At 40.7% G+C, this 11,585-nt stretch overlaps 1 protein-coding gene across 1 annotated transcript; it reads right to left on the reverse strand.

Moving 5' to 3' along the window:
- Positions 1–300: 300 nt before the first annotated feature.
- On the reverse strand, positions 301–7,793 carry LOC119883521 (heat shock protein beta-7-like). Its single transcript, XM_038694207.1, has 3 exons — positions 7,517–7,793; positions 3,398–3,549; positions 301–875 (listed from the first exon to the last, which is right to left on the reverse strand). The coding sequence occupies exons 1-3, from the start codon at positions 7,761–7,763 to the stop codon at positions 684–686; spliced, it is 591 nt and encodes a 196-aa protein (XP_038550135.1). The 5' UTR covers positions 7,764–7,793; the 3' UTR covers positions 301–683.
- Between the last annotated feature and the right edge of the window lie 3,792 nt (positions 7,794–11,585).

Genomic DNA, 11,585 nt, shown 5'->3' on the forward strand with positions numbered 1-11,585 from the left:
AATGCTTTTGGGAAACATACCCCTGGTCGCAACATGTACAGCTGAACCGAAGCCTTGTTTGCTTTTCGCTGACCCGCCCTTCTCTGCTTCTGATTGGCTAGTAGTCCTTAACTAGGAACTGCGCATGTGCAACTCCCAACAAAGATCATTTAGAGACAGGATGTATCACTCCGTAGCTAAAACGAAGCCTTCAACACAGGGTGAAAAGAGGAGCTGCAGCAATGGGCAGTATGAACAGATGAATATGGTGTTTTTTGAAAATTAAACCACGTAAACCTGTTCTGGTACAACCCCTAAATTTAACCTGAAAATGAGCATAATATGACCTCTGCAACATTCTGCCTGTTAGATTGTCACTTGATGAGATACTTTGTCACAAATATGTCAATGAAGGAAAAACTTTAACCAGACAATAGTGCTAGACAAAAGGTCAGGGGCTTACCATAATCATGAAGAATTAGCCTCTGAGGATTGTGAATACTAATACTTCATGTCATAGCAATCTGGCCAGTAAATGCAGGATGGATGGACAGAAAAGTAGGCCAAACGGTTACATATACATTCACATACTTATTGATGCTATTATCCGCCTCATAAGAGTTTCACCACACTGATGAGACTACAGTATAATCAAATACTCAACAGTAGCGGAAATACAGTTCGAATTGCTATGAGGCCAGAGGTCAAAGGTGAGCTTCACTGCGGTAGGTGGGAGCACCCAGTGGCTCCAGGCCACCTGGTGGGGTGATCCGGCGGACACTGACCACCAGGGTACCATCGGGGTTAAGGGTCCCACTGACCGAGAGGGGGTCCATATCCTTGGGGAACAGGGACTTATGGGTGAACGTGTCACTGATGCTTCCATCATCCAGTACCTGAAGGACAGAGGGAGAATGTTAAAGAAAGAGGAAGCTGTGGAAGGAGGGAATGCTGTTGTAAAGGGGTAGACCGAGGGAAGAAAAGACAATGAAAAGAAAAGTCATTGAGTGCTGGAGGACAGGAGGAGAAAGTGAGAAGAGCAGCAGGGCCAAGACAGGCGCAAGGGTGAGAAAAAAGGGTGAGAACCAGTGAAAGACAAAGAGGTCAGTGTTGCCCAGCTTGCGGAGAGAAGGGGGAAAAATTAGGGAAAAGGGAAGGAAATTAACTGGTTATCCCTGAAGATTTTTTGTCTGTTATGATGCTTTCAGACCAAAAGCGAAGCGAGCGTTCGGGGCGGTGAGTTTACATACAAAGTCAATGCAAAGATGCGTAGAGCCGCGATTTCCTGTTGGGCGGCGCGAAGCGAAGGGGGCGGTTATGGAGACGCAAAGGCGAAGCGAAGGGGGCGGTTGTGGATACGCAAAGGCGAAGCGAAGGAATTTGCATAAGTTGAATATTTTCAACTGAAGCAAGAAATTCGCATGACGTTGAGTCGCGATAACCTATCAACGTTGATACTGTCTGTACGTCACCAACAGCTTCAGAGTGTTGTGTGGAGAGGGCCAGGCAGAGCGGGGGATTGAAAATCTCCAGGCCGGCTGAGAGCTGCTAAACTTGGCGTTAGAGGAGCAGGGAGCAGCGCTCCAACTTTCAAACAAATAGACACCTGTGGTTGGACTGGATTCTGCTCTGACAACTGCGCCATTTGCTCGAGGGAGGAGCTCGGAGTAAACTGCTTTTAATAAATTAGCTTTTTACTTCAGTTTTTGGGATAACAACGTTGATTTATCTTCACTCGAGCTTCTCAGCAGCTAGATTCCGTGCACATCCGGTTCCAGTGTTGTTAGCGTTGTTTGGCACTACTTCATATTTAAATAAAAACCGGACAAAACTGGACATCACTTGGAGAAAAGAAAGCGAGGAGGTTGAACTACCTGGTGAGTTCAGAACACATGTGTATGTAACTTTATTCCAGCCATCATTGTTCTTTACTGTGACCAAGTTAGCATAGCCCTGATCGATCTGAACTCCATTCAGAAAACAAACATTTTAGAAGTTGTTGTCCTGCTGTCTTGCTGACAGACCTGACAAAGCATGAATTCATATGTTTAACAAATCGGCATTATATTGTCGTTATTTCGGCATGAGTTTGATCCGTTTATTGCTATTTAATCACAGCAAAATGTTACTTTGGGTTCATACAGCTGTAGTAATGGCGAGTTGTGTTTATTCGCAGTATCGCGTTGTGTGTTAACACTCCAGGGATGCCCAGCGATAAAACCCCCGCGAGGAAAGCGTTAAACCACATTAAATTCGCGTTTGGTCTGAATGCACAATTAAAGGCCTTTAAGGCAAGTTGGACGGTTGTGGATTTTCGGCAATTTGTCAGCTGGCCCCTGAAGAGGCTTTCCTTCCTTCTTCTGATCTTTTAAACGTGCAGCTTGTCTGCAATGCTGTGTACAGTAGGGCTGCAGCTGGTCAAATATCATTATTGATTGATTCAGTGGTTCCCGACCTGTTTGGCTTGTGACCTTGGGAAATTAAGTATTGTCTACTTGTGACCCTTCATCATAAGTGGTAACTAATAAGTAACTAATTACATTTACTGTACTTAAGTACAATTTTGTGGTTCTTGTACTTTATCTGAATATTTTTATTTTATCCTACGTAATAATTTTCACTACATTTCAGAGGCAAATACTGTACTTTTTACGCTTTCATGTGACAGCTACCTTTACTCGTTACTTTGCAGATTTTGCTTACAAAATACATGATTAACTATGACCCATTGTCAATCAAGCTCTGAACTTATTAATGCATAAGTAATAATAATCGAGTAGTATTACATACCTAATAACATAATACTCAAGAATTCGCCATTCATATATTTACTCATATATTCATATATTTTCTGCTTGATTAAAACGTTGAATGCAGGGCTTTTTTACTAGTGTTTTTTTAAATAATTTTATTGTACTAAAATTTTATAGTAGTATATAGTCATTTTTATAGGATCAGAATACTTCTTCCACCACTGCTCATCAGAGTTTAGGGCTGAATATCTAGAAGTACGGTCTAGACCTGCTCTTTTATGAAAAGCGCTGTGAGATAACTGTTGTTGTGATTTGGCGCATTGAATTGAATAGAATGGACATGAGTTTTGACCAGAGATATTGTTACATGATGTTACATTTAAAGTATTTTTGGAGACCAGAAGAGGTGTATGTGTCCAGTATTTCACAAGAAAAAGGCAGAAATTAGAGAAAATCCAGAAATATAACATAAACAAATAACAAAATATATATTCTATTTAATCCCCTTAATTATCTAGAGAGCTCTCAGACTTGAATGACCCTGAGTTGGAAATCATTCAATTCAACTTTTAATTTACAATTTTTAAAACAGAGATACAAATCCACACATTTGGGAAGCTGAATAAATGACATGAAAATTTGGCTTTAAGCACACACACCCCTACCTTCTGGGCGTGAATGACAACATGGTGGTTGTAGGCCATCACCACTATGTCATGTGGCTCAAACTGGCTGACATTGGCTGACATGTAGTAGCTGTCTCCCAGACATCGCACCCCGCCACCTGAACTGCTCTGCCGGCATGTCACAGCACCGCCTACAGGACCTCCAGAGACACAACACAGGAGGCTTAGAACACATCCAGATGTTGGAGAAATAAACATGAATAAGAATACAATTAATGGCATATTGTTGTAATATCAATGGGAATGTTATCGATGTGCAAGTAGAAAAGTATAAATGAAAATATGAGAAATATGATATACAGCATGGCTGGATGTGAATAAGTCAGCAATGTATGTGTACATTATAATCCATAATATTTAGTTTTTTGGAAAACATTTACACTGTACATACATTATATGTTCTGAAGCAATTATTCTGCTCAATTTAAAATGCTGTTAAATAAAAAAATTAATGTAAAATACAAACCAAGAAATTGAAAACTAATTAAAAAATTTGTTAAAGAAATCATTTAAACACGTCTTTATAAATGTTATTTCATCGTTTTTATTTTCATAATAATAGTATGAGTGAGAGTTTTATTGGAGTAGCCTACATTTTACTATACTGTACCTGTAGACATTTATGTTTAAAAATGCCCTTTAAATGTCCCTTTTTATTTTACAGTATTAGTTTTTATTTCAAATTTTCACCAATTTCTGCCCCTTTACATACCGCCAGCCACCCAGTCTCCCTAACTGCTAGCTAGCCAGTTAGCCCCTGTTGGCTAACTGGGGTCTTTTTGCTCTTTACAGAGTTGTGGCTCTGTCTCTGAGGAACATCTTTAGCATAGAAACCTTTGGACCTTCATATAGTCAAGCCAAGCATTATTGCTCAGTTATTTGGGGTGTTTTAGTACTCCATTAAAAGCCATGAGTAACTGAAATATTTCACTGAAGAGACTCAGTTGGAGTTTTTTTTTTTTTATTTGATTTGAGCGGTGAAATATTCCAAATGGGTCAGTGAAATTAAATTTTAAACCCAATTATTGATTATTCTTTAATGCCTATAACGTCACAGCAGTAATAAACCTTTTTATTATTGCAGTTACTGCTTTGTACAGCGGCACTTATTAAGTCTTTAGAAGCTCTTGTGTTACATGTTAGTACTTCACTTATTATTTACTACTTATTTTATTTTTTAACCTTGCTATTAGTTCTTTATTTGGTCCAGTGGACAATGTCTGGAGTCATACAGATTCTTTTTCTCAGAGTACAGAACCTCTTGCTCAGACGCTGGCTCATTACTTTCTCTGACCTGCAGGTCTTTGTCTTTTTTATGGTATTATTCTTTCAGTCAAACCACCACTGTGATGTGAGAAACGAATGTCTCTTTTCTGCTGGTGGAGAAAATGAATGAAAAAGGCTCTACCCTGTGCCTCAAAAATTGCTGCAGTGGCAGCTGGCCAATAGAGGGCCCTAGGGTACCACCCTCCCTGGTGGAAAGTTTTTTGATTTTTCTTTTTAATATAAACATTTTTAAATAAACAATAACTTGTTTTAAGTATATGTGTGTTTAAAATGCACAATAATGTGTAATACATAAAATATAAATAATTAGGTTTGGGGGGGAAATTAGCTTCCTGCTCATCCACTGATCTCTTCTGGGGAGCCCAGGCAGTACAGCAGCGCAGCCAATAGCAGATAAGATATGCCCATAGCAACATAAATTAAGCCAGTCAGCATCCTCAAATCTGATGCCTGAAGGGCGAGAAATTTATCCCCTGCCCTAAGCAGAGTCAGTCGGTTGTAGAGTACGCCAGACGTTGTAGGCGATGAAGGCGGAACTGAAGACACAGGCTTTCAGCCGCCCACAAATTCAATAAGATCCATTTGAGAAGAGAATTTTGGTGGAGAAACTACTTGTCAAAAAGCTTGGCCCAGATAAACCTGACATCAAAATCAATCAACAGGCTAGCGAGAAAGGTAAAACGTACGTGCGAGGCTTCTACCTCAATTGGTAGAATAGAAAAGCTCGGTTAGCTGGACGCAATTATGTAAATGCCGTATTTTGCTTCCCATGCTTGCTTTTTCAGATACAACGTGGACTGTGTTACATTCTGGGCGTTTTCAGTAGATCTTGTTGCCTCGCTGGACAGTGTGTTGGAGGAACACCTTAAAGAGGTGGTATTATGCTCATCTTCATATCATTACGGTTTCTGGCGCTGTACAACGCTTCTGCCCCACAACTCCCTCCCTCTCTCTCCCCACTGTGTCCACTCGAACAAGTAGCATACACGTAACTCAGAAGAGAGCCCCGGTCTGGTGAATTTCAGGTATAAGAAAGGGAATTTGTGAGCAGATGATAGTGAGGTAGAGGAGAAAGAGGGCCACATGTTTGATAAAGGCTTTATGTGGAGGTTTTTTGTTCATAGTGGCTCCATCTACAGAAGAAGAACAGCTGTTCTACAGTGACATCAAAGTCGCATCAAATGCGACCTGAGTGTCCACACTGAGGTCACATTTAAAAAGATCCGATCTGTATCGGTTTTGGACCACATATGGAAGTTGCCCAATTCCGAACTGGAAAAGATCAGATTCCATGTGACCAGGCCTGTTTACACTGTCATAAAAAGATCAGATTTGAGTCACATTGGCCTGCAGTCTGAACGTAGCCTTAGAGTGGTGAGTTATGTAACAAAAGTATCTTTCATCCATAAAGTTTTAACTGAACTCTGTCTCCACATCACAGTAACAACTTTATGTCCACTGACTAGGGTAGCTAGTGTTTGTAAGGGAGAGGAGAGGTGTGTGCTGCAGCTCACTGTTTTTCTACCGGTGCTTTTGAGGGAGTATCGGAGTAGTTGCTTGGCGAGTGTTATATTTATTTAGCTTTCATCCCTGTGTCGTCACAAGGGTGAAAGGGAAGCGGCTGGACTACAAACGAGCTGTTTTCAGGCAGTTCAGAGCAGAGTTTTCTGTGGGAGATGGGAACTCACTTTGGGCTTTTTCACTTTGCAAACCTATTACATGCACAAAAAAGATATAACTCAATAAAGGAGAGGGAAAAAGCCAAAAAGCTTAAAATACCGCCTCTTTAAGACCGCTACCCTTTTCAAAGGCACCTCAAAGACTGTGCAAAATGAACCTTTGGACTGCATGCTGTCAGTTCTTAAAGATTACATTCTGGGAGAAGTAAAAATGCAGAATGTCTTGTTATTCAGGCAGATGAGATAACTGACATTTCCACCCACTGCCAGTTGGTGCTTGTGACAAGGAGAACAACAGCGGTTGGTTACAGAGGTAAACTGTATAGTTTCTTGGCTGCTCTGAAGTGTTAAGATGTGGTTATTTCCAGTGGTTCCAGTAGGCCTACTGTACTGAAGTACAAATTAGAGGTATTTGTACTTTACTTTTCATGTTTATGTTCACTGTTTATGTTTTTGTGCAAGAAACTTTTTAATATTGGCATTAAATAATTTCTGACTATTTCACAGAACACTGGTATCCTGCAGTTTGTGTTAAATTGTATTGGGACGGTTACTGAAAGTCACTGGATATGGCACAGCCCCATCTAAAATATTTTTTACCAGCCGCCACTGGCTGCCAAGGAAAAAATAATAAAGCTAGCCTTTGTTATGTAATTATTTCACAATATAATCAAAAATTAATCATATTTATCAGTCTAGATGCTTTGTGACCCTGTGACCTTTAGATCAGTGATTTGTCCCTGATCATTCATTGGTAATTGACATTCACAGAACGATTGTTCAATTATAGTTTAGCAATTGGGCACGGCAGGCCTTTTTTTGTTGCCTTTCTGTAACCAAAAACAAAAGAAGAAAATTGTGAGCAATTGAGAGTGTCTGCTCTATCATAAGCAGCAAACATTAGCATTTCTAGCTAACTAGCTCAGCTTTGTTTTTGCCTGGGATATGCAGCAGAATTTTAGCACAATGTTATGTGTGTAGCCATGAAGTGCATATTTAAGAACCTTTTACAGTAAATCCACCACCGTTATCTTTGCAAACTGCTTTTGCAACAGTGCAATAACAGAAAGCTGGACAGGCATAGCTACAGTAACAAATTGGGACAGGCCTTAGTGGACATCAATTCCCTTACCAGTGTGTCCATAGGAGGATCTGCTGTGCCTGTTGAAGGGGGGCAGACAACTGGTTCCTCCTGGGCCCTCTTCTCCAAACAGACTTGAATGATCAGCAGAGTCAAGAAACGGCTCAAAAAGGGGATCCAGAGAATCGGACGATCCGCCTAGTGAGCCCTCCGACCGATAGGAACTGGAGGTGCTGTAACGTGATGATGAGTGGTAGGATGAGGAGGATCTGCGGCTGGAAGATGTCAGCGATGCCATAGCAGAGAATTTTTAAGTAGCCTTTCACACTTGCGCACACACTCCCACTCTCAATATGCCCCAGCCTCAGAAAGCAAGACCTTTTCTAAGATTTGATTTCTGTTAAGCCTCCTCAGAATAAATACTGGCAAAATACAGACCTACAAGAAGTGGGTTACCAAAAGCTATTAACCTCTCTCTCTCACTGTCCAGGGGTCGTTGTTGTGGGTTTTTATAAAGCCCTGGTGCATTGTGGGGAAGTAGGGCACAGTGCGGGTTCTATAACGTTCTTCCTTTGGCCATAAATGGCAGTTTGTGCAACTATTAGTGCCAAGAATGTAACGGACAAACTGATAAGGAGTGGAGACCCCGTTTTATTCAGACACACAGCAGAGATAAGGCTGAAGGGGGCCTCTTAGAGATGTTTCTAGCATGTGGTCAGAAATAGCAAAGTGGTGAGTGGTCGGGTTGTCCGTTTGCCTAACAGAGCACACAATGTGAACCCTTTATCAATAATGCAAGAGAAAATTGTCCGTTTAAGTTATGCTTACCTGCTAAAGGAATTACAGATACACAAGTTCAAACCTGAAATGTAGTGTGCTTTCTGATGAACAGATTCAAGATACAAAATAGTTTGTAAAGTCAAAGTATACAGAGCTCCAGCTGACCTTTACATTCTCCCTCTTTAAGAGCTTTAATCGAAGTGACATTTGCCTATTAACACAGTTGTCCTTCAAGCAGTGCTGCATGTCAACGATGGCATTCATGCCTTTCAAATTATTTTTATGGTACATGTGTCTGCGTGTTTTTCCATTCCATGATGTGCAAAACTACATTCAGCATCTTTTGCCCTTCAGGATAATGTAGCCTCAGTCATAGCAGGGACACTTCATATGTGAACTATAAAGTTGAAACAATCCAGTTAATACTCCGCTTTCTCCTTCACCTCTTCAGTCAGCATCTTCATGGGAGGTGCTGTGGATGAATTCAGAAGAGAAAGAATGAAGTGAGGCAACAGCTGAAGAGAGGAAAACACCAGAAGAAACTTTAGCATTTATTAGGCATCAATTAATCAACTAAACCATCATTGCCAAAATCTTTCATGAAAACCATGGTCAAGACCAGCAACTGCTGTATTTTTTTACTACTATGTCAGGGTGTTTCAACAGGCAGGAATTCTGGAAATGTAGCCCTTTTACTTGAAAAACTTCTCTTGATCTGTACGTAAATGCAATTTCCTTCTAAGTTGAATCGTTGGCGTGATGTGAAATGCAGGTAAATACATGTTGGGCCGTCACTATTAGATGATTGCCATTAAGTCATCGTGTCCAATACTTTGATTTATGACCAAACACCTGCAAAACTAGTGTACCTTGTGAGATTAGTACTGTGGCAAGGGGTGGTTGCGCTAAGAGGAATTACTACCAGAATCCAACAACGCCACCTGGGGACTTCCACCCTAGGAAATTTCTACCTCGACTAACCCCAGTTATACAAAGACTACACAGGTTTACTGAAGACAGATGTGGTTCCAGAAGAATTACTCATTTGACAATTAGGTGATTGGTTACCGGAAGTACCTGAAAAGAGGATGTCAATAATGCAAATCAATTCACAATATAGAAGTTTTACAATTTAAGCAAACACATGTTAATTCTTTAACAAAATACACTCCCAGTTATTGCTGAATATTATTGAACAAAAGGGGAAGGGGGCTAGGGCCAGCTGTGGAGAGGCAAACTATCTATGTGTGGTCCAGGGGTACACCAACTTACCCACTGCATGTGCCCACGATATTAACTCCAAACCGGTTCACTGCAAATCGTGTCGCTACCAAATCGTGCCCCAGTTCTCTATGGTACCTAACAGATACCTAAACATATCCTATATAAGCTTTGCTTGATGTACAGAGAGACAGAGTGGCCATCGGGCTGGGTCACTCTCCAAGCTGCTGCAGAGCTTGTAATTGATGCTGAACTCCTTGATGTAATAAACTTTTATGATCAAGAACAGTGTCAAGCGGGTTTCCTCTCAACACATCATCGCAGCATTATTGTTCGGACACCACATAATCAATGTGAATTACCTCATGTAGTTATCATACCCTACTTATTGCTTATTAAGCTTCTCATGCCTTAACACAAGGTGCTCTGTAAAGGACGATACATCACGCCACTCCAGACAGGGAAACTTGGAATCAGCCAAAACGCATAAAGCAGGTTTTTAACTCAATCGCCTACCTAAACATCACAGAGGCAACCAACAGGCAGAGAAAAGGCAAAGAGGCAGCCTTGATAGCACAGCTGCCTTAAATAAGCTGAGCTAATGAGTGGGTTTGATCTGGGTGGAGCTAAGTTGATGCTCTAGAAGTGCGTTCAAGAGCAAGTCTAAGCACCTGTAGTCCTGCGTAGAAGCACACACCACTACAGTACTAATTAACATATGTTAGCATGCTAACACGCTTATATGGTGAACGTGATGAACAATATACTGCATTTACACAATATTGGCGGAATGGGTGAAAGAGGAAAGACTCTTGTTATTTTGACTTGGGAGTGTTAATCTTGGATTTTGTTCAGATGTAACTGAATCACGTATTGCATGTACATATTTTGCAAGAATGTAATTTGTAATATGGTTATAACGGTTAGTTTGCTGTCCATGTAAAGTGAACTAAATGTCTGCATGTTGTTTATGTGCCCTGATAATGCTAATCCAACCTTTTTGGTAGCATCCATGTTGATTCCACATTCTGACAAGAGCACATGAACACACACTGAAGTCAGAAGAACAACTTCACAACTTGGGAAATGGGACCTTCTGAGAAGCAAGTGAATGCACCATGAGCTGCTGGTTGCAATTCGCAAATCACACCACTAGATGGAACTAAAACTTACACATTAAACCTACACGTGATCACTTTATCGCTGAGAGTCAGATGAGACGATCAACACAACTTTCATGTCTGTACGAGAAGCGATTAGCTTAGCTTACATGGACATGGTGGAAGCAGGACGCTACAAATACCTCAAAAGCTCTCTAATTAACATGATGTGTCTCATTAGAATTGATCTTTTCATCTAACTCTCACCAAGAAAGCGAATGAGAGTGTTTCAAAGAAGGTCATTATATTATCAGTCACCTTATACATTGAGGTAGCAGATCACAAAATGCCAGTATTAGTCATTTTTGAAATACTCATTATTTTAGAAGTCACTATTTTTTTGGAAGGCAACTTTTAGAACTTGTTGAATATATCTCAAAACACAGTATGCCAGAACCTAGAGTCAAGTAACAATTTTACCTACGTTGGACAAACTGAACCTATTGTTGTTAAAATAGTGTGTGGAAGTCCAAACTGTCCTTCCAAAATGCCTGTGATTTTTCAAATAATATTGTTTTATAATAATCATTGCATATAAATATGGCAGAGGCCACACGCCTCTGGAGCAAAGTGTCTTACTCCAGTACACATTGGTGTGTTACACTGGACTTCAACACGGGTCTCTCACACCAAAGGCATGTGTCTTATCCACTGCACCATCACCAATATCAATATATTTCTGTTGAGACCCACTCAACTTTACTTTGACACCTAACCCAGACTTATCTCATTCTCAGGCCATTATTTGTTTTGTGTTCTTTTTCCCGTTCATTTCCCCATTTTTTTAAGGATTCAAAATCCCGATGATCACACACACCATCCTTTGTTCTCCTCCCCTCCCTCCTCTTCCGACCCACCAAATGGATTACTGAGCTCCCCGGGGGCCCATGATGTCATGGAAAAAAGAAATACCTACTGCTATACGACCACTAAGACAAGCTCGACTCTGTGCTGTGTCT

This window comes from Micropterus salmoides, unplaced genomic scaffold (genome assembly GCF_014851395.1).
Source record: "Micropterus salmoides isolate LMB-PRFRI ecotype aquatic unplaced genomic scaffold, ASM1485139v1 Ms_hic_scaffold_3, whole genome shotgun sequence".
Classification (NCBI taxonomy): domain Eukaryota; kingdom Metazoa; phylum Chordata; class Actinopteri; order Centrarchiformes; family Centrarchidae; genus Micropterus; species Micropterus salmoides.